Source organism: Gymnodraco acuticeps, unplaced genomic scaffold (genome assembly GCF_902827175.1).
Source record: "Gymnodraco acuticeps unplaced genomic scaffold, fGymAcu1.1, whole genome shotgun sequence".
Lineage (NCBI taxonomy): Eukaryota > Metazoa > Chordata > Actinopteri > Perciformes > Bathydraconidae > Gymnodraco > Gymnodraco acuticeps.
The window spans coordinates 138515-162077 of record NW_022990880.1 but is presented as its reverse complement, the minus strand read 5'-3'; the positions used below and the strand labels follow the sequence as shown (position 1 = coordinate 162077).

Below are 23563 nucleotides of genomic sequence, written 5' to 3'. Positions count from 1 at the left end.
TGCCGTTGCCATGGCGCCAGATCCCTCGCCATAAAACACGGTGTTGTCGTAACTCAATGGAAAATCGTCCAAACGGCACCAGATTTCAGATGATGGCTAATGGTCCGGCCCTCAACAGCTCTATGCCAATTATGGGATATCATCAGGCATAATAGCCCTTTGCCTCCCAATTCCCAACCTGACACCATACGTCTCGGTGTGTTCTGTCAGCCCCTGCTTCTTCCCCATTTCCTGCCCCTGTCCAGGATCCGTTCTCAGGAACTCGTCTGGCTTTTGGAGGTCCACAGAGCCTCCAAAAGGCTCCTAAGAGAAGGAGTCGCAAGTCCAGGCTACCAGCCCCAGAAGCCATGCTTCCGGTTCCAGTACCAGCCCCAGCAGCTATGGTTCTGGCTTCCGTACCGGCTCCAGTACCGGCCCCTGCAGCCATGGTTCCGGCTCCAGTTCCGGCCCCTGCAGCTATGGTTCTGGCTTCCGTACCGGCTCCGGTACCGGCCCCTGCAGCCATGGTTCCGGCTCCAGTACCGGCCCCTGCAGCCATGGTTCCGGCTCCAATATCGGCCCCTGCAGCCATGATTCTGGCTCCCGTACCGGCTCCAGTTCCGGCTTTCCGGCCCACTCTAGCCCCTCGTGTCCTATAGGCGTTCCGGCCAACTCCAGCTCCCCGTGTTCTGTTGGAGGTCCCGCCATCACCTTTTCCGCCGGGGGTCCTGCCGACACCATGTCCTGTTCCGTTGGGGGTTCCGCTGAGGGTCCTGCAAACTCTGCGTCCTGTCCTGTTGGGGGTCCCGCCGACACCTGTCTCGCCGGGGGTCCTGCCAACTCTATGTCCTGTCCCGTTGGGGGTCCCACCGACTACTGTTCTGCTGGGGGTCCTGCCAACCCAATGTCCTGGTCCGTTGGGGGTTCCGCTGGGGGTCCTACCAACTCTGTGTCCTGTTCCGTTGGGTGTCCCGCCGTCACCTGTCTCGCCGGGGGTCCTGCCAACTCCATGTCCTGTTTCGTTGGGGGTTCTGCTGAGGGTCCTGCCAACTCTGTGTCCTGTCCTGTTGGGGGTCCCGCCGACTACTGTTCTGCCAGGGGACCTGCCAACCCCATGTCCTGGTCCGTTGGGGGTTCCGATGGGGGTCCTGCCAACTCTGTGTCCTGTTCCGTTGGGGTTCCGCCGTCACCTGTCTCGCCGGGGGTCCTGCCAACACCTTGTCTTGTTTCGTTGGGGGTTCCGCTGGGAGTCCTGCCAACTCCGTGCCTTGACCTGTTGGGGGTCCCGCCGACACCTGTCCCGCTGGGGGTCCCACCAACACCTGTTCCGTCGGAGGTCCAGCCAGCTCTTAATCCTATTCAGTCAGAGGTCCCGCTGCCACCAGATCCTGACCCGTCTACACCATGTCCAGCTCTGTTGGGGGTCCTGCTGACACCTCCTCCGCCGACACCGTGTCCTGTTCCGACGGCGGTCCCGTCGACACCAGCCCTTGTTCCGTCTGGGGTCCAGTCGACACCAGCCCTTTCCCCGTCCGGGGTCCCACTAACACCAGCCCATGTTCTGTCCAAGGTCTCGTCTGTGCCTGTCCCATCGTGGGTTCTGTCTGCACCTGTCCCGACGGCTACGGTTCCTGTCCGGCCGACACCGGTTCCTGTCCGGCCGACACCGGTTCCTGTCCCGACAACACTGGTTCCTGTCCTGCCATCCCCAGCTCCCAGTGCTCCTGATTCCTGTGCTCCTGCTCCGGCGATCCAGCTGACCCCGGAGAGGTCCCAACGCGGCCTACGCCGTCTTCCTGCCCGTCCTCCGGAGCTGTCCCGTCGCCGCCTTCTTGCCCGTCCTTGTGCCCGGCCCCCTGAGTTCCCCAGCCGCGGCCTTCGCCCTCGAGCCCGGCCCCCTGAGTGCCGCAGCCTTCGCCCTCGAGCCCGGCCCCCTGAGTTCCCAGCCGCGGCCTTTGCCCTCGAGCCGGACCCCCTGAGTGCCGCGGCCTTCGCCCTCGAGCCCGGCCCCATGAGTTCCCCAGCCGCGGCCTTCACCCTCAAGCCCGGCCCCCTGACTTTCCCAGCCGCTGCCTTCGCCCTTGAGCCGGGCCCCCTGACTTTCCCAGCCGCTGCCTTCTCCCTCGAGTCCGGCCCCCCTAATTTACCCCGACGAGGCCTTCACCCCTGTCTTCTGCACTTTGAGTTTCCCCGCCGCGGACTTCCCTGCTCTGTTGCTGTTCCCCCGGGCCGTCCGCACGAGTCCCCCTTCTTGGCCTCTACCTTGACCCTGGGCTGTCCGCCTGAGTCCCCCTTCTCGGCCTCTGCTTTGCCCCTGGGCCGTCCGCCCGAGTCCCCCTTCTCGGCCTCTGCTTTGCCCCTGGGCCGCTCGCACGAGTCACCCTTCCCTTCTAGTAGTTGTTTCCTCAACTTAATGTGTTGCTTAAAATAATACTTCTGCATCCAGTCTGTGACACTGAGAGTGTTGCACGGCCAGATACGGCTCAGCTGACTCAGATAAGGAGATATATGATACATTATGATGTGATATGCCGCGGACTGTACTTAATGTTACTCTGATCCGGTTACTTATGTTGTGGCAGATATTTAAGTAAGCTTTCTTAACGCTAATGTTATAATTGTCAGATTGCTCTGAAGATGGGAGGTCATATTCTATTAATGTTCACGTTCACACTGAGTTGATCTCTTAACCGATCAGGTTAGCCGCTCAGCATAAGTTACCATGGAGATCTAGCCCGCTAAAAAGAGAACCAGCGTCGTAGGACCGGAAACCCAGAGTTTTGCCTGAAGTTAGCCGGCTAAGCGAAAATCCTGCTTTGTAGTACATGCCTCTGCTCTGTATGTTCTTGTAGCCTTGAAATAAAGGTATTTTCTGTTTAATCTGCATTTGGGTCCTGCCTGCTTCACTCAACCCTGACAGGTACACACATATTGATAGATGTCTTGTAATGCACTGTTGAGGATGCGACCCAAGTTTTTCATCTCCGACCTTGTCAGGTATTGAACATTCAATAAATAAAGAACACAGAATTATTAAATATAAAACACAGAATTTGTGTGATTATACTAAATGATTTAAAAATAAACACCACTGCATATTTACAACTGTTACACATGCTGCTGTAACGAATTTTTCTCCAACTTGGGATCAATAAAGTATATCTTATCTTAAGACGATCGATGGCTACTGCCATATTTGCAAAATGTGCCTCTGAACCTTGAACAGTGCATGTTTCAGGCTCATCAATTAACAACAAGAGGGGTCACAGACATAAGACCAGCTGTTAAATAAAGCTCTCCTGACCGTAGCTGTCATGTCGTATATATTAATACTGCCCATTATGGACACAAGCTATTTTCACACATTTATTAATTATATGTTTTCAATTTGAGTGTTTCCTATCCCCTCCAGGGATGTACACAATTTAATACTGGCAACTTCTTATTATGGGAAATACGAAAACATATTTTAAAACTACAACTCACAGTAGAGACATGCCATAGAGCATGTTGCAAAACACACAATAGCCAGCATGTGTAGTTCTGGGGACGGGGTGGGGGGAGGGGGGGACTCGTTTAAAATCTGGGCTGAAATGGTGTCAGGGCCATTCTCATACACAGGTGCTCATTGGTTAGCCTCGGTTAGCCTGCCGTGGAACGATATTTATTTTTTGTGGCCAGGACACGGCTGGCTTGAGCGAACAAGTTGATAGCCAGCGTTGTAGGACAGTAGCACCAACGTAAACGTGCCCAACGTAATTGTTCGTCGTGGCACTCGCGTGAGGCAGTCGCAATTTTTACAGGCTCCCACTACATGTTAGCATCTGGCATCTGTTAGCATCTAGCTCTCCTGTTTACAAACATTTAGCCATCCCTGCTTATACAAGTAGTAGTTTTAGTTGTCTGCGATCTGCGGAGACGTCGCGAAGAGACGGAGAGGCTCCACCTGTTGCTGCATGCGATCTGCGATCTACGGAGGCCTGCTCGTCGTGAAGAGACGGAGCAGCTCCACCTGTTGCTGACTGCGACCTGCGATCTACGGAGGCCTGCTCGTCGCGAAGAGACGGAGCGGCTCCACCTGTTGCTGCCTGCGATCTGCGATCTGCAATCTACGGAGGCCTGCTCCCACCTGTAGAGTACGGCTGTACTGGAGAGGTTTTTACCCCGGAGTCGTCGCGGAGAGACGGAGTGGATCCACGCTTCGGGCTTGGCATGCTTCCACCGGGCGTGTGCTGCTGTGCGGAGGAGGATTTTACCACGGCTGGGGCCTGCTTTCCACCTGTCCTGGTTCTGCTGTTGCAGAGGCCTGCTTTCACCCCGGGGATACCACGGAGGGACCGGAGCGCTTCCATGCTGCTGCTTTCGCCTGTCCTTTGCTGCTGCGCTGATTTTCTCCAGGAACATCGCGGATACTGTGTGCTGGTCTGGGAAAATGGCCCATATCGGGATTCTGCTGTGCCTGTTAACTGTTTTGAACTATGAGAAGATCTCTAGTCATTCTGAGAAGTCTACTGGATTCAGGTCTGTTCTGCCACCCACAGTGGGCATCCCCTGCATTCCGGTGTTTCTAAATTAGATGACAATGTATGTGTGTCGTTTAAGAGGAAAAGATGCCTGTTTTTTTTGTTGCTATTACTGTCAGGAAATGTACAACCTAACCCTGGTCCGCCCAGTAGTAGTAGTCAGATCGCTACTCCTGCTGATTTTAAAGCTAGGTCTGGGTTGGGTTTCATCCACTTGAATGTGCGCAGTCTGTTAGGTAAACTAGATTTTGTCCGCATTTGGGCTCGACTGACGCTGACGTCATTGTCTTATCAGAAACATGGCTAAACAAATCTATTTTGGCCTCTGACATTGCCTTAAATGGTTATAATGTGTATCGTTCCGACCGGCCTAATACAGGTGGTGGCGTTGCCATTTATGTTAAGAATAAGTTCAGTGTATCCACATTAGTTTCCAAATCGATCAGTAAGCAATTCCAATTTTTAGCCATAAATATAGAAGTGGCAAAGGGTCAACAGGTCATGGTGGTGAGCTGTTACAGACCCCCCTCAGCTGTCAAGGACTCCTTGTCTTCGCTAGCAAATATTTTATCGCAGCTAGACTACAAGGAAATAGTGCTACTTGGAGATTTTAACTGGGACTGGTTAACTGCAGTGTCAGAGGATTTAAAAAACCTTTGTATCTCCTTAAATGTTACTCAGATTGTTGACAGTCCTACTCGCCCTAACATTAAGTCTCCTAATAAATCCTCCCTAATTGATCTCATTCTAACTAATGCTCCCTATAAATACTCATCTGTGGGAGTATTTGCGAATGATGTGAGTGACCACTGTGCTGTAGCCACAATTAGGGACACTAATGGCGCGTTTCCACTGCAGCGGGTAGCCCCGTTTAAGCGTCCTTAACCGTCCTCAAGCGGCCAGGCCGGTTTTTGGTGGCGTTTCCATATAGCCTAGTACCGGCCAGCGGGTACTTTTTCCCTCTTTTTCCGGCCCCATAAAATCGTGGTTCTATCAGACCAGGGCCAGGGCTGAACTAGTGACGTCAACACTCTCGACTGCTGATTGGTCAGAGAGAATCGTCACAAGATTGCGCGCGAGTTCATCCCTAGCGTCGCATATATATCTAGAAGCAAGCTTGCAGCATTTTTATAAACAGCATTTTGTAAACGGATGAGCTACAAAAATGGCTACGTCTAATAAGAAAAGCACACCGTGGTCGACCGAGGAGGTGACGACGTTCCTACATCTCATTGGGGATGATCAAATCCAGCGGGAGCTCGACGGAACAACTCGAAATGTGAACAAAAACAAAGCCGATCGCCCCGCCTACACTGCGTTGCTACCCCAGGTCCTAAACTGTAATGGAAATGCGCCACGGCCTGGGCCGTCCAGCGAGGCAGCCCGAGGCCAGAGCGAGGACGCTTAGGGACGCTTAAACGGGGCTACCCCGCTGCAGTGGAAACGCGCCATTAGGTTCAAAAGGTTAAACCTCATATTATTATTAAGAGAGACATAAAACATTTTGTGGAGCAGGCTTTTGTTCATGGTCTGTTTGGGTTTGATTGGGGAAAAATCGATCTGTGTGCTGATTTAGAAACTGCAAGGTCTTATTTTTATCTTGGTTTTATGGAGATCATTGATAGACATGCACCCCTGCGTACATTTAGAGTAAAGGGACGAGACAATCCTTGGTTTTCTGCTGAACTGTCCAGTCTCCTTCATAATAATTCCTTACATTTATTATAGTGCTTTTCCAGATGCTCAAAGCGCTTTACAAATACACATTACATACATGCAATGGTCATGTACAGTGGACAATACCCACAGGAGCAAGTTCAGGTGAAGTGTCTTGCCCAAGGACACAACGGCTTTACAGACGCAGCAGCGGCGGGTTTCACCCCTTGATCTGATGATCATTGCACAGCGCACTGCGCCACACCGTCCATCTTCACGCCTCGAAATCATCGAGGCGCTTTTACAAGTACACATTAGTATCATACATGTACTGTGGACAATACCCACAGGAGCAAATCCGGGTGAAGTGTCTTGCCCAAGGACACAAGTGGCGGCAGGAGCGGGTTTCGAACTGGAGTTCCCCAGCACCCCCCTTGATCTGATAATCAGATGCACAGACCACTGCGCCACCCGTCCCGTTCATGAGAGAAAACAAGGCCTGGGCAAAGGCTAGGAAATCAGGCTCAGAGGTAGAATGGCTGTGATCTAGGCAGCTAAGGAATAGCTTCACTTCACATGTCAAAAGTGCTAAGTCAAAGTACTATTTGTCAGTTTCCACAGAAAACCTAAATAATCCTAGGAAATTTTGGAAAGCCATAAAATCGATATCCACCGGTGAGATCCGTAATGAGCTACCTCCGTGCCTCACCACAGCATCTGGCTCTATATCGGACAGGGCTACTATGCTAAATTGCTTTAATGAGCATTTTGTGTCCTGTGGCTCTATGTTTGATTCTGTGACTAACTCTGCTTCTGTGAACACCCAATCCGTGACTCTGAACAATATGGTCTGGAAAACCCTTTCAGTTTTACTCCTTTTACTGTTAATGTAGTTCATGAAGCTTTAACCAAGTTAGATCCTAAGAAACCGGCCGGCCCGGACAACGTAGAACCTTTCTTTTTAAAGATAGCTGCAGATTTTATTGCTCTTCCTCTCACTACTCTTTTTAACCTCTCCCTCAGCTCAAATGCAATTCCAAAACTATGGAAGTCAGCGTCCTGCCTTTGCTAAAAGGAGGGGAGGCAACTATTTAAAATAACTATAGGCCAATCTCTAAATTGTCAGTTCTGGCGAAGGTGCTCGAACGCCTAGTGAGTGAAGGAGTAAAGGAGTTATATCTCTCACAGGCTCCACCCTCTACTGGACTCTATGGGTACTACCTTACCCTGCGAGCATTCTCCCACTGAGCCTACCTGAATGCGCGCGCATCACACCGTATAAAAGGAGGCCTCGCCTCCTGACTATCATCCTTTTCTCTTCAGCAGCGGAAGTGATTCCACGAGAGACTGAGACGTTTGAAAGAAGAAGAAAGAGTTATCATACCTCCACTGCTGTCCTTCGTGCCCTGGCTGAAATAGCGGGCGCCGATCCCCACCACCTTTGCTTCGAGTGTTTGGGGGACCAGGATATGGCCGAGTCGGTGCCATTCACGTTCGCCATTCCTTCCGGGTCTGGCGTCCATGGAAGTCCACCGCCCAGGGCTGTACTCTCCCTGGATGATGATCATGGCGGCGGGTGTGTGGGCTACTCACTCATTGCTAGAGATGCCCCCGCCTCACCAGGTCAGAGCGATTATTGGGCTGCGAGGCCGAATAAGTAGCTTGGTCCACGGGCCTTGCCCCAGGCCCGGTTCCCCCGGGGACCGGTGCTCGGTGGCTTCACATGATATAGGGTTGACCCTACTTCATCACAGGCCGCCGCCGCCCGCCGTGTGATGTCCCTGGGATATCATGCCGCGTGGCACTTTCCAAAGAGGATCGTGTTGATCTCCTGGGAGCCCCCGTGTTTACGGAAGGGCTCTTTGGATCGATCTCCTTGCTCACGGGATGAGGAGTAGTCGCAGCGTGGCTGATTCTTGCCCATCCCCAGAGGAAGAAACACTGTCCTACACGCCCCGAAAACCCCAGTATAGGGAGCCAGCAGGTGGGCGTGTGCACGTGAGTGGAATAAACCGAGTGCTGTAAAAGCACTGTGCGGGTTCAAGAGACGCTATTGCCGGCGTGCTGTTGTCAGAAAACACACCTTGCCTGGTATAATAGCTCCGATTAATGCATTTCACCGTTGCAATGGGAAATACAGCGTTAATACGTGGGCGCGACCTCTTGCCTTTGACCAGTATAGTGTTATCAACAGCTCCCGGAAACGTAAGTTCTAATATTACACTAGATAGTAAACTAGAATGCTTTTCAGCCATAAACCTTGAACAATTAAATTCAATGATTCTCTCTTCTAAACCATCAACGTGCATGTTAGACCCAATTCCAACTAAGCTGTTGAAGGAAGTTTTTCCATTAATTAGCACTTATTTATTAAATATTATGAATATGTCTTTATTATCAGGCTATGTTCCACAATCATTCAAAGTAGCAGTGATAAAAAAGCACAACCTCGATCCAGAGGTTTTAGCCAATTATAGACCTATTTCTAATCTTCCGTTCCTCTAAAAAATTATTCGCAAAACAGCTGTGTGATTACTTAAAAAACAATGATTTATTTGAAGATTTTCAGTCTGGCTTTAGAACACATCAAAGCACAGAGACAGCTCTGGTTAAAGTCACAAATGACATTCTAATAGCCTCAGACAAGGGATTTGTCTCTATTCTTGTTTTGCTCGATCTCAGTGCTGCATTTGATACTATCGACCATGATATCTTATTGCAAAGACTAGAGCACTTAGTTGGCATACAGGGAACTGCTTTAGGCTGGTTTAGGTCCTATCTATCTGAACGCTCTCAGTTTGTACGTGTCAACGATGAATCTTCCACGCAAACCAAAGTTAGCCATGGAGTGCCACAGGGCTCAGTGCTCGGACCTATTTTGTTCACATTATACATGCTTCCGTTAGGCAATATTATAAGGAATCATTCTGTACATTTTCATTGTTATGCGGATGATACTCAACTATATTTATCAATCAAGCCTGATGAAATTAATCATCTAAATAAAATTCAAGACTGCCTCAAGGACTTAAAAACGTGGATGACCTTAAACTTTTTGATGTTAAACACGACCAAAACTGAAGTTATTGTACTCGGCCCGAAGAATCTACGAAACAAATTATCTAAGGATATATTAACTATGGATGGCATTAATTTGGCCTCCAGTGAGACTGTAAGGAATCTTGGTGTTATATTTGATCAGGATTTATCCTTTAACGCCCACATAAAATCAATTTCAAGGACTGCCTACTTCCATCTACGTAACATTGCAAAAATCATGCATATCTTGCCTCAAAACGATGCAGAGAAACTAATCCATGCATTTGTTACTTCAAGGCTGGATTATTGTAACTCTTTATTATCAGGGTGTACCAAGAAGTCAGTCAAGTTTCATCAGCTGATTCAAAATGCTGCAGCTCGTGTACTAACCAGAGTTAGGAAAAGGGACCACATTACTCCTGTTCTGGCTGCCTTACACTGGCTCCCTATAGAACACAGGATAGAATTTAAAATTCTTCTTCTCGCCTACAAAGCCCTTAATGGGCAGGCGCCATCTTACCTTAAAGAACTCATTATACCTTACTGTCCTACTAGGGCATTGCGTTCCAAGAATGCAGGGTTGTTGGTTGTTCCTAGAGTCTCTAAAAGTACAATGGGAGCCAGAGCCTTTTCTTATCAAGCTCCACATTTGTGGAATCAGCTTCCAGTTTGTGTTCGGGCGGCAGACACCCTATCCGTTTTTAACAGTGCGCTTAAGACCTTCCTTTTTTATAAAGCTTATAGTTAGGGCTGATTAGATTCAGCCCCTAGTTTTGCTGATATAGGCTTAGTTTTGTCGGGGGACATCTTACTTCTTCCTTCTCTCTGTCTATACCTGTGTACTCTCATGTTCCGATTAACCCAGCTTCCCCAGATTTCTTTCTTTTGGTGTCTATTTACGCCGGCATCCGGAGTCATGGATGATCCTGCGGTCCTGTGTCCTGCATCGCGAGGTCCTTGTACAATGTGAGGGTCTAAGGACAGAGGGTCTAAGGACAGAGGGTCTAAGGACAGAGGGTGTCGTATTGTCATACTGATATTCTGTACAAACTGTGAAGTCCACTGAGACAAATGTAACATTTGTGATATTGGGCTATATAAATAAACATTGATTGATTGATTAATTGATTGATTGATATTTGCTGCAGGTCTCCCTTGAAAAAGAGATCTATGATCTCAATGGGACCATCAATCAATCAATCAATCAATGTTAATTTATATAGCCTGTTGAGAGTTTTCATAGTATGTTTAATACGTAAAACGAAAGTTAGTTATAATCAAATATAATCAATTATATTCTTGTATAACCCACAATGAAAATGCTTCATATTTTAGGTTTTTCTATAGTTACAGTATAAACAAAACCAAGTGGTTTGTTAAGTTGAGTGTAAGGCCTATAAGAGTTATGGGTGTCTCTGATAAGAGAGTAGGCCGTTTTTTCCCTCTCCTCTGACAGCAGTTCACAGGGAGGGGGGCTCCTGACTGAAGGAGAAATACATTGAGGCGTCAAAAAGTTGGTTATGTCATAGCCATAGAATATGTCTGTTCATGTCCTGTTTTCTACACAAACATGGGAAGGTGTGTCTTAGGCCATAGCCAATAGAAGATGTTGGTTGGGAATAGAGGAGGTGTTTGTTTTTTGGGGTTTCGATCCGGTTTTTTGAGCATAAAGAGACTGGTTTTTTGAGAGAGCGCGAGAGAGAGGGGGGGGTTTCCCCTGGTATACTCTCTCCCGGTAGGCTTTGTCCTTCAGAGCTGGGTTAATAGCTCTCGGTAAGGTTCTCTCAAACTTGGTAAATATCTCTTGAATTTGTTGGTTGAAATGCTGAGTGAATTTCTTTGAATGCTGAGTGAATTTCTTGGTTGGAATGCTGAGTGGAATGATTTGATGGGAGATGTGTTTGTGAGATGTGTTTGTGATTAGTAACCGCCACCGTGAGGATCTTCCTCCGAAATACCTGCGGGAGATAGGTGTGTGTTTTTGAATGTTATTCCCGCCGTCTGTGTCGGAAAAAAACGGTATGAAACTGATGTGAATTGATTTGGTGAATGAAAAGTTGAATGCGCTTTTTATTGTCACCGGTCTTTTTATGAGGAAATACCTCTAAATTCTATCGGGAGAATTTTAAAATGTCACAACTGAATTGGGCAGTTGAAATTAAACATTTTGGTAATAAATGTAAGACTGTGAATTAAAGTTTCATATTTGAACATGATCACAGCACCATTTTTTTAGTATGATTATAATGTTGTAAAGAGAGAAGGTAAAAACCCTGTATTAGTTTGGACCTATTTTTCTTCAAATAAACTGATCCCACCTTTTTGGACTGGGATAACTTAAAAGACAACCTGTGCTCTCCTCTCCTGCTTCAAAGGTAAGATTGCACCCTGCCACACACACTTAGGTAGGAGCACACTCCATTTACTGATATCAAAATCCTTCGGGATCCCTTAAACAGATTAAAAAAGAGTTGTCTGAATTGAAACAGCAGTTAATTGAACCTGGTTCTTCAGGAGTTAGTAGAGGTGAGATCTTGCTGACGTTGGTGGATCTGAGCCAAGCAGTAAACTTACATAGACTCAATAACTTCGGTCAGGTCAATTAGTGGGTCAGAGTAATTTACCGGAATAAATTATCAGGACCTCGCCGACTCTAAACAGTCCTTAGACCCTCTGTCCTTGGACCCTCTGTCCATAGTCCCTCTGTCCTTAGACCCTCACATCGTACAAGGAAAAACTTCCAGAGAAAACCAGACCATCTGGTTAAATAAAGGTTTGAAATGAAATGACACGCAGGTGCTCATTGGTTAGCCTCGGTTAGCCTCGGTTAGCTCATTGGTTAGCCTCGGTTAGCCTGCCCTGGAACGATATTTATTTTTTGTGACCTCAGTTCTGACTTGAGGAAATGTTTGGTCAAACACTTTGTGTTTTGTCTCATAGTGGCGTTTTGGCACTTTTAATGAGCGCCACGTTCTCTGAACAAATGAGACACACTGGCTCTGTGCTCCCAGTTGGCCGGATGAACATGAACGAGTCCACTCAGGGTTAAAAGCTCTGTTCTCACTGTCCACGTTCCTCTTCTTGGAGAGCGCCATGTGTAATTATGTGTCTCTCCCTGTCTGCCGCTAACACGCCTGTTCACTCTCCTCTCCGCTTCTCTCCCTGTATCTCTCCTCTTCTCTCTTTCGCCCCCTGTCGGAAGCGGTTAAAATCGAATCGCCCCGTCAAAATTGAAATCCCCTATTAATGTCTCGATTATAGGTCCGGGTCCGTATAGGTCGGCTCCTGGGTCCGGATCCGGACCACGGTCCGCCTGTTGTTTAGAGTAATAATAAAATACATGGTATTTATAAAGCACTTATCCTGGTGCTCAGAGACGTTACTTTCAGTCTTCTTCTTTAAATGCACAGGTGGACACCTGGTGAGCTTTATTTCTGCTTTGTGAGTTCTACTGTTAGTTTGAATATGTCGTGCCTCACTCTGCTGTTTCCCTTTAGTTCCTTTTTTACTCTTTGTATGCAGTAATCAGAGCCTGCTGGGGGAGCGTACTGAGAACATTTCTAAACTGATCTTTCGGAACTGGAGCTGAATACATTTTAAAGTAACCCTCCAAACCCTGAATATCAGAATATACCTATAACAGCTAAAAGAAAAAGTGATCTTTCTGTTAAGAAATGTATCTGTTGGTTCTGTGTTCACTTTGTTGTGTTTCTGGATCTCATGTGGAGTGTAACCTGTGCAGCTCTGAGGAATCAAACTGAAAACACACTCACACTTCCTCAGACCAGGTTTCAACCACTGCAGTCCACCATGGTCCATCCTGCAGGAAGAAACACAGTCAGGATCAACTTCATACACCTTCACTCAAATCCACCATTAGACAGGAAGCAGAGTCCCTCAGTCAGTGACAGAGACTCAGTCTGTCTGTCTGTCCGTCTGTCTGTCTGTCTCTCTCTGTCCGTCCGTCCGTCTGTCTGTCTGTCTGTCTGTCTGTCTGTCTGTCTGTCTGTCTGTCTGTCTGTCTGTCTGTCTGTCTGTCTGTCTGTCTGTCTGTCTGTCTGTATGTCTCTGTCTGTCTGTCTGTACCTGAGTGTCTCCAGTCTCCAGAGTGGATCTTCACGTCCAGCAGACAGCAGCTTCTCTCCTGAGTCTCCTGGATGATTGTAGCTCAGGTCCAGCTCTCTCAGATGGGAGGAGGGGTTGGAGCTCAGAGCTGAAGCCAGAGAAACACAGCCTTCCTCTGTGACCAGACAGCCTGACAGACTGCACACACACACACACACACACACACACACACACACACACACACACACACACACACACACACACACACACACACACACACACACACACACACACACACACACACACACACACACACACACACACACACACACACACACACACACACACACACACACACACACACACACACACACACACACACACACACACACACACACACACACACACACACACACACACACACACACACACACACACACACACACACACACACACACACACACACACACACACACACACACACACACACACACACACACACACACACACACACAATGAGGCGGATCATCTTCGTCTTTTGTAGCAGAAAACCTTCAACCAAATATTGATGACCAGAAATGCTTTTTACAGTCACCATTTTAACCAATGGAATTGAATGGACAATTAGTTGAACCGACATTACAAACTCAACGTATGTATTATATTCTTTGGACCACAAACAAGTTTAAATACAGACTAATATGATCAAAGTGACTACATTAGCAAAGAACTTCAGGATAACATTGCTGCCACGTTTAATACTGGATGATAAGAAAGCCTCAACATTTGACTTGTTCCTCAGGTCCAGCTCAGACTAGAGGACCAGCAGCTGAGGACTGAGGACAGAGCTTCACAGCTTCTCTCTGACAATGCACAAACACTAAATTAATTAAATTAAAGGTCCATCCAATAGTTCATAAAAGAACTAAATAAGTGTTCAGAGGGTCAACATTTTTAAACAGCTTTTCACTGACCTGAGAGTCTCCAGTTCACAGTGTGGACTCTCCAGTCCAGCAGACAGCAGCTTCACTCCTGAATCCTGCAGGTCGTTGTTACTCAGGTCCAGCTCTCTCAGACTAGAGGACTGGGAGCTGAGGACTGAGGACAGAGCTGCACAGCTTCTCTCTGACAGGTTACAGACACTCAGTCTGGAGAGGAATCAGTAACACAGAAGAAATCAATAACAAACTTGTATTTGTTTCTGATTAAATAATAAATAAATGTAACCTGGATAGTTATGTGTTCACGTACAGAGCTTTGTTGGAGGCTTTGACCACTGGCAGCAGCCTCAGAAGAGCCTCCTCTGAAGCAGAGTATTTCTTCAGGTCAAACACGTCCAGATCTTCTCCTGATGACAGTAAGATGAAGACCAGAGCTGACCACTGAGCAGGAGAGAGATTCTCTGTGGAGAGACTTCCTGAACTCAGGGACTGTTGGATCTGCTTCACTAGAGAACGATCATTCAGTTCATTCAGACAGTGGAACAGGTTGATGCTTCTCTCTGGAGAGGGAGCCTCTTCTATCTTCTTCTTGATGTACTGGACTGTTTCCTCTTCAGTCCCTGAGTCACTTCCTGACTGTGTGAGCAGGCCTCGTAGGAGTTCCTGATTGGTCTGCAGTGAAAGACCCAGGAGGAAGCGGAGGAACAAGTCCAGGTGTCCGTTTGGACTCTGTAAGGCCTGGTCCACAGCACTCTGGTAGAGATGTGAGAGTTCAGGTTTGACCTCATACTGCTGGGAGGTTGTTGGTTCTTCTGCCAGCAGGTTGACTCCAGAGTTGATGAAGGTCAGATGGACATGAAGAGCAGCCAGAAACTCCTGAACGCTCAGATGGACGAAGCAGAACACCTTGTCCTGGTACAGTCCTCTCTCCTCTCTAAAGACCTGTGTGAACACTCCTGAGTACACTGAGGCTGCTGTGATATCGATGCCACACTCTGTCAGGTCGTGATCATAGAAGATCAGGTTGCCTTTCTGCAGCTGCTCAAAAGCCAGTTTCCCCAGAGACTCCATCATCTTCCTGCTCTCTGGACTCCAGTGTGGATCTGTCTCAGCTCCTCCATCATACTTGATGTTCTTCACTTTGGACTGAACCACCAGGAAGTGGATGTACATCTCAGTCAGGGTCTTGGGCAGCTCTCCTCCCTCTCTGGTTTTCAACACCTCCTCCAGAACTGAAGCAGAGATCCAGCAGAAGACTGGGATGTGGCACATGATGTGGAGGCTTCGTGAGGTCTTGATGTGGGAGATGATGGTGCCGGCCTGCTCCTGATCTCTGAATCTCTTCCTGAAGTAAACCTCCTTCTGTGGGTCAGTGAACCCTCGGACCTCTGTCACCATGTCCACACACTCAGGAGGGATCTGATTGGCTGCTGCAGGTCGTGTGGTTATCCAGAGGCGAGCAGAGGGAAGCAGCTTCCCCCTGATGAGGTTTGTCAGCAGCACATCCACTGAGGTGGACTCTGTGACATCAGTCAGGATCTCAGTGTTGAGGAAGTCCAGAGAAAGTCGACACTCATCCAGACCGTCAAAGATGAACACGACCGGGAACTGATCGAACCTGCAGATTCCTGCGTCTCTGGTTTCAGAGAAGAAGTGATGAACAAGTTCCACCAAGCTGTACTTGTTCTCTCTCACCACGTTCAGCTCTCTGAAGGTGAATGGAAATATGAACTGGATGTCCTGGTTGGCTTTGCCTTCAGCCCAGTCCAGAGTGAACTTCTGTGTTATGACTGTTTTCCCAATGCCAGCCACGCCCTTTGTCAGCACTGCTCTGATTGGTGCATCTCTTCCAGGTGAGGCTTTAAAGAGGTCTTCTTGTCTGATGGTTGTTTCTGGTCTGTGTGGTTTCCTGGATGCTGATTCAATCTGTCTGACCTCATGTTCCTTGTTGACCTCTGCAGACCCCCCCTCTGTGATGTAGAGCTCTGTGTAGATCTGGTTCAGAAGGGTTTGGTTTCCTGCTTTAGCGATGCCCTCAAACACACACTGGAACCTCTCCTTCAGGGTGGATTTGAGTTTACTGCACACTGCAGCAGGAGATCCTGAATGAACGAACAACAAGTGGAATCAGTGAGTGGGTCCTGCAGAAACACTGAGACTCTGAACATGTAAGTGTGGCTGTACAGTTTGAATCAGCTCCTCAGAGGACACACTGACGCAGACGTGTGCAGTATATTAACAGCAGAGTTTGTAAATGTAAGCTTCTCCATGTTCCTCCATCTCCTCTCCATCATGTTAAATGTGTTAAACCCTCTTACTGCTCTGCAGACGCTCAGCCAGCTCCTCCTGCTTCATGCTCCTCAGGAAGTGCAGGGTGATGTTCAGAACTGCCTCTCTGCTGCTCCTCTGCTCTTCATCCTCACCGTCCAACACCTCCTCATCCTCACTCTGACTCTCTAAGCCTTCTGGGTAATCTGAACTCAGAGCCTTCTGGATCTTCTTCAGCTCGTTCTTCACAAAAGTCACGATGTTCTCCTCCAGCAGCTGGAACAGATTGATGAACATTGATCAGATGAATATCGTTAAAACTAAAGTTATCATGTTATTATGTAAAGGGTAACCCGACTCAAATCTTGACATCCTCTTTTTTCTATAATCATCCCACCCTCTTGGATTGCTCGACTGCCACCCTCACACTTAGGCAGGGCCACACCTCACTACAGAACCCTCTGGGATCTCTTAAATAGATTTAGTCGCCTGCCTTCAAACAACAGTTCATTGAACCTGGTTCTCCAGAAGTTAGCAGAGGTGAGACCTTTCAGAGGTGGATCTGAGTCTGGTGGTAAACTTGCATAGACTCATTCGCTTCTGAAAGGTCAATCAGTAGGTCTGATTAATAGTCAGGGATTAATACAGGTCCGCCGACACAGCAACAGTTAATTTAAAGAAGACAACAGTAGTAATAATGATACGCCTTCAATCACATTAGTATGCATAAAAAGTGACAGGTGGGTCCGCCCCAATCATGCTAATGAGCTAAGTCCCGCGTCCCTTTGTTTGAGGTGTGATCACATGTAGGTGTGATATCACACGGAGGTGTGAGATCCTTTGATGTGAGGGGTGAGGTGTGAAATGCCCCCCTGTAGTAGCGCCTTTGTTGTCTAATCCTTTGATGTGAGGGTTGAGGTGTTATAACATGCAGGTGTGATTTAATGATCTGATCTTGTATTTTTAATGTTTAATTACTTCACACAACTTTAAAAGCCCCTATGAAGTTGTTGTTAACTAAGGATGTTCTTTTTGAAATTGTATGGCTTGTGAACTGGATGTTCTCTTAAGTTGTATGGCTTGTAAACTAATGTTTTAATTATTTTGATTAACTACAAGGAAGTCTCTTTGAAGAGGGTAATAATAGTTATGCAAAAAGTTAAAACTAGAAAAAATGAAATACTTTTTTTAGTCATGATTTTACGGAAAAAGTCAAAAGTATAGTTTGTCAGAAAAAGAAAAATATGGAAAAGTCATTGTGTACAAATAGTATGTTGAAAATAAAAAAAAAGAAACTCAATTCATTACAAATTAATGAATATTTTACCAAGTTCCAAAGTTTTGCATCCATTAAAGAAAACCCCATTCCTTACAAAGTAATTCATAGTATACCAGTAAAAAACTGTTAAAATCACAAACTTACCTTTTAGAGAAACAGTCTTTAAGAAAACATCTAATCAGACAATGTACTTCATTTTCTAGTTTTAAGATTTTGCATAGGCAAGGCAAGGCAAGGCAAGTTTATTTATATAGCACTTTCCAACACAAGGCAATTCAAAGTGCTTTACAAAAAATGAAAGAGATTAAGGAAATGGCATTTAAAATCAGTCATTAAAAAGAAAAGCTAATAAAATAAACATTAAAAGAAAAAATACATGGATAAAAGTTACAGTGCAATTAAACATTAAAAGAAAAAGTACATGGATAAAAGTTACAGTGCAGTCTAAGATATGAATAGTTCAATTAAAAGCAGCGACAAAAAGAAAAAGAAAAAAAAAAAAAAAAAAAAAAAAGTGACAGGTGCATACCTCAAATTGTGTCTAAAAGTATTTTGGCAAGAGAAAAAAGCCTAAATCTGCCTAGGCCATTAAAATAAACCGAATTCCTTACAAAGTACTTCACATTCTACCAGTTGTTAAGTGTTGCATCAAAGTATGTCTAAAAGTATCTTAGTAACACAAGAAAAGAGAAAAAAGCCAAAATCTGTCTAGTGTCAGTAAATAAGTGTTAAAATCACAAAACTTGCCTTTTAGAGTCCCAGTCTTTAAGAAAATACATGTGTTACACAGTGACTGACATTCTACCTGTTGTAAAGTTTTCAGACAACAAACTGTATCTAAAAGTATCTTGGTTGCAGAAAAAACAAAAATCAGTAAAGCATCTAAAAAACATATATTAAAAAAAGTAATGTTAGTCAAGTCAAGTTATCAAAACTGCATTGTTTCATCGAAACAGTGTTGAAATCACAAACTCTCCATTTAGTGTTTGATTCTTTAAGAAACTCAATTCATTACAAATCAATACATATTTTACCAAGTTATAAAGTTCTGCATCCATTAAAGTGTAACTATAAGTATCTTTGTAGGAGAAAAAACAAAAATCATTTAAGTTATTTCCAGAAAACTGGATTGTCTTAAAATCCCAAAGTGCCTTTAAGAGTCACAGTCTTTAAGCAAATCTGTTCAGAAAAAGTACTTAACTTTCTACCAGTCGTAAAGTTGTCATACATAAAACTCTATCCAAAAAGTAAGAGAAAGACAACGAGATAAAAAAGCTAAATCTGCCTAGTGTCAGTAAAAAAGTGTTAAAATCACAAACTTGCCTTTTAGAGTCACAGTCTTAAATAACATCTATTTAGACAAAGTATTTCATTTTTTCTAGTTTTAACTTTTTGCATACATAAACGTGTATCTTACAGTTCCTTTGTGAGAGAATCTTCCTTATAGTTAATAACGTAATTAGACAATAAAAAAGACATGATCAAGGGGGCATTAAGATCTTTAAACTATTATTACCTTCTTCAAAGAGACTTCCTTGTAGTTAATAAAAATAATTAAAACATTAGTTCACAAGCCATACAACTTAAGAGAACATCCAGTTCACAAGCCATACAATTTCAAAAAGAACATCCTTAGTTAACAACAACTTCATAGGGGCTTTTAAAGTTGTGTGAAGTAATTAAACATTAAAAATACAAGATCAGGGGGTCATTAAGATCTTTTAAATTATTATTACCCCTCTTCATAAAAGAGACTTCCTTTTAGTTAATAAAGTAATTACACATTAGTTCACAAGCCATACAACTTAAAAAAAGAACATCTTTAGTTAACACAAATCATATTAAAAAACTAATGTAATTTAGAGAGAACAATAAAAGTTTTAGGTGACTTAGTGAGAGAAAATTAATGGCTTTTTATTTAGTTTGAGCGTATTTCTTTTTAAAACTAACTCCACCCCCCTATCTTTCTGGCATAGGATAACAGCAAAATCAGGCGGTGACAGGAGGGGGAGAGAAAGGGGGGGGGGGAAGGGGTGTGAGGGGGACAGGGGGGAGACAGTCTCACACATCCAGACTCCATTTTTCATGAAGAGCCTCAGACGGAGGGTCTGAACCCGGCACAGATACTGCATCCGTTTCTTGACTGGCGCTCCCGACGGATGGCGGTAAGTTGTCACAGGCGTCTCGCTGATTAAACCCATATCGATGCGTCTCTTGGCCATTTTACTTTTTTTGAAAGGTGACTTGATGAGTGGAAATGACTGGCTTTTTATTTAGTCTGCATGGATTTCTTTTTTTACCTAACTCCACCCCCACTATCTTCTGGCCTCATAGCCAAAGGAAGGGGGTGTGACAGGAAGGGGTGGAGAAAGGGGGGAGAGGCAGGGGGTGTGAGGGGACGGGGTGCGAGACCACCTGCGTGTGATGACACCTCACCCCTCACATCAAAGGATCTCACACATCAAACAAAGGGAGGCGGGGCTTAGCTCATTCGCATAATTGGGGGCGGGACCACCTGTAACTTTGTATACATACTAATGTGATTGAAGGCACATCATTATTACTACTGACAGGCCTGCTGGTCTAAACAGAGCAGCATGGACACAGTCAGGACCTGAATGGTAGATCATCTGTAGTTCACAGTAAATGTATATTTGTACACACCATAAATATGGAGTCCAGGTCTGTGTGATGCTTCGGGGCGGACTGATCACTGGGAACCTCTGAGAACTCCTGCAGAACTCTGTGGAGAAAACATCCAGAACATTTAAAGAGTCTAATCTGCACACAGCTGACTGAAGGTGTTCTGAGATGGAGACAGAATAACAGGGTGACTGTTGCTCAGCAGGAGGAGGGGGGGGGGGTTATAAAAACACCAACATTACTGAGGCCTGAAAGCGTCCGACCATCAGAAGCCTCCCAGCAGCTGATGGTGGGAGGAACAGAAAGCCCCATTATTATCTGGAGCCTGATTTGAACCAGTCTGTGGTGCCTTCTCCAAAGAGAGTCGGATGGTAACAGAGTCCAGTTTGAAATTCTTACCTTCCATCAGCACTTTGTCCAGCTTTAAAGTAAATAGGAGACTCCATAGACCAGTCACTCTTCATGGACTCACAGCTGGGTCCAGGTCTCTGCTGCTGGATCCTGATACAAATGAAGAAGAATTCATCTTTGTGCTCTTATTTTTATTGGATTTATGATCAAACTCACATTTTAAACAGGCCAACGCTGCAAATGTCCCGCAGTGGAACTCCTCAGAAAGAAGCTGATCACGTGACACACTTCTACATTCTCACCTTCCCTCTGCAGGACGTCCAGATTTAAAGGTAAGAGGGTGATCCATATACCTGTCACTCTTCATGGACACACAGCTGGATCCAGGTCCAGGTTCAGGTCCATCTCCAGGTCCATCTCCAGGTCCATCTTCAGGTCCAGGTCCAGGTCTCTGCTGCTGCATCCTAATACTGATATCAGACAAAGATAAAGATGGCATCTCCTCTCCGTTAACATGAGTCAGCTAAATGGCTCCTGAACCCGACATCAATGAGTTCATTCATTAATAAAACAAATGTAATATGTTGATTTGAAAAACATAACAAAATAATTCAATTTAAAACAAATTTGATTGATTACAAAATGTTCTAATTAAAATCTACGTTATTGATTTAAAAATATTTGTCAGATTTACACATTTTATAAAAAAATGTGTTTATTTGATAAATGATGTGAATGATTTAAAAAGTAAATAATAAATTGTGTATTATCGTGTTGAATTAGGAAAATTATTTTATTGAATTCAAACTGTTTTTATTTATTTGTTTATTTTTTAAACTACTTTTGTTGATTCACTGATTATTCATTTCATTTCAAACCTTTATTTAACCAGGTGAATCCCATTGATCTCTTTTTCAAGGGAGACCTGCAACAAGTAGGTTCCACAAGAAGACAGAAAACAACATAAAACAATAAAGGACCAGTGTTTCCCCTAGGATGGAGTCATAGCAGCGGTGCTAAGGCACGTGGGCCCAACATAATGTGAGCGCGGAACGCGTGGAATTTTTTAGTATGAGCACGTGCGAAGTGCGCCCCGCCAATTTGTTTCCATGTGTCTGCCAGCACAAGAAAGGCTCTTGAGGCCTAGTACCAGGGCCGGTTCTAGACAATTTGCTGCCCTAGGCAAGATTTAATATATCAAGAATAAATGAAAAATCTCTACAAAAGACAAATACATTACAAAAACAGAAAGATATACTTCAAAATGGTTTCAAATGTATTCAGTATTGTATGAACCTGTTTGAATTGGGGGGTGGACGTCACATCCTCTAGGGGGGTCCGGGGGCATGCCCCCCGGGAAGATTTTTTTGAACATTTTAAAGTAAAATGCTTCAATCTGGTGCACTTTGAGCCCAATTACTAGAGACCTGATCTAGGGGGTACAACTCTAAACACCCATATGAAAAAGATCGGTTTGCATTTTAATAATCAAATAAGTATGTGAACATACCCAATAACCTATCATAGCCAATAACAAATACATGTAACTATTTTATTTTTGTTGTTCATTCATATCTTATTTTACCTAGTTAACATTTATTTATGCATATTTTTGTATCTCTCCAACTTTAAACAATATATTTGGTTTACTGTCCTATAGTATACATTGGAATGATTTCAAACCTGTTTCATTTATCCTAATAATTATAAAGGAGTGCCTTGGAAATATGTGTTTACATCATTTGTGGTCAAAACGTTTGAGACCCACTGAGATAACTTAGACTAAAGTGAACTATCTAATATAACTATCTATATCTTACTTTCTATCTTTCCACTCTCTGTGAGATCAGAGCAGATATAAGGTGGTAGTTTACTCAGCATGGCTTTATAGATGAACATGTACCAGTGACTGAGCCTCCGAACAGTGAGTCAGAACCTCTGGCTGCTGTGACTTGTGAAGTGAAATTCTCCGGCCGATACTTGCTGTAGAAGTTTCCCTTACACTAACGTGTAACCCTATTATCTATTCCTTGACCTCTGAGTGAAAGGTCACGGGTTAAGGGATAGTGGATAGGAGAATTCAAAAGGACTTAGGAGAAGAGACTGCGGTACTTTAGAGAATCGACTGCACTTTCACTATCCGACGTGTTTATGATGCGCCAGCGGACGTCCTGAATGAGCGTCTGCTGCTGTGGGGAAACTATGGAAACTACAGTTCTCTATACAGCGGACTACAACATGGATGTTCAATAAGAACGAGGGACTCCTGTGAACTCATCTAGAGACTCTGTGCTCTGATGCTGTTGCTTTATGCTTTATGAACGTGGACAACAGAGAAACAGATTCTTCAGGACCAAAGCTGGAATTGAAATAAAAAGGAAAGTGAAGCTTCTGCTCGTCCCCCTCTCCCTCCGGTCCACATTAATACAAATGATCCCAATACGTATGATTGATGAAAAGATCTTAAATCAATACAGATGTATTTATTATAAACGTTAGTCCTTAACATCTATCTCTGTGTACATCACCATTCAAACATCTTTTAAAAGTTGAACATACCCCACACAGCTCAGTGAAGACTGTGAGATGTTGACTTTATTTGATCATTTCAGTAAAAACTAACGTTCATATTTCTCTCTTTGATTATAATACTGATGAACGTTCAGAACAAAGCACTTTGGCAACTTACCACATACGTTTTAAAATGCTTAATAAGCACCGTAACTTTCATGATATCATTTCTCCGTCATAATCGTTTGTGTCCGTGAACGACCGACTGTTGAGTGACGGCAAATGCTGCGGCTGCAAGGCATTGTGGG

At 45.1% G+C, this 23563-nt stretch overlaps 1 protein-coding gene across 2 annotated transcripts in view; it reads right to left on the bottom strand.

Annotated features, from left to right (window-relative positions):
- Nucleotides 1-23563, bottom strand: part of LOC117557562 (NLR family CARD domain-containing protein 3-like) — a 28197-nt gene that overhangs the window by 2665 nt on the left and 1969 nt on the right. Inside the window, exons 2-9 of one of the 2 annotated variants that reach the window (XM_034233441.1) lie at nt 21047-21214; nt 20793-20894; nt 20415-20493; nt 16522-16747; nt 14514-16305; nt 14237-14410; nt 13284-13460; nt 12971-13017 (exon numbers count right to left, since the gene is read on the bottom strand). In XM_034233441.1, the coding sequence (XP_034089332.1) occupies nt 12971-13017; nt 13284-13460; nt 14237-14410; nt 14514-16305; nt 16522-16747; nt 20415-20493; nt 20793-20894; nt 21047-21207 (2758 nt within the window). In that variant the 5' untranslated portion in view covers nt 21208-21214. The remainder of the gene's footprint in view (nt 1-12970; nt 13018-13283; nt 13461-14236; nt 14411-14513; nt 16306-16521; nt 16748-20414; nt 20494-20792; nt 20895-21046; nt 21215-23563) is intronic. The other variant, XM_034233442.1, reaches the window with a different exon arrangement.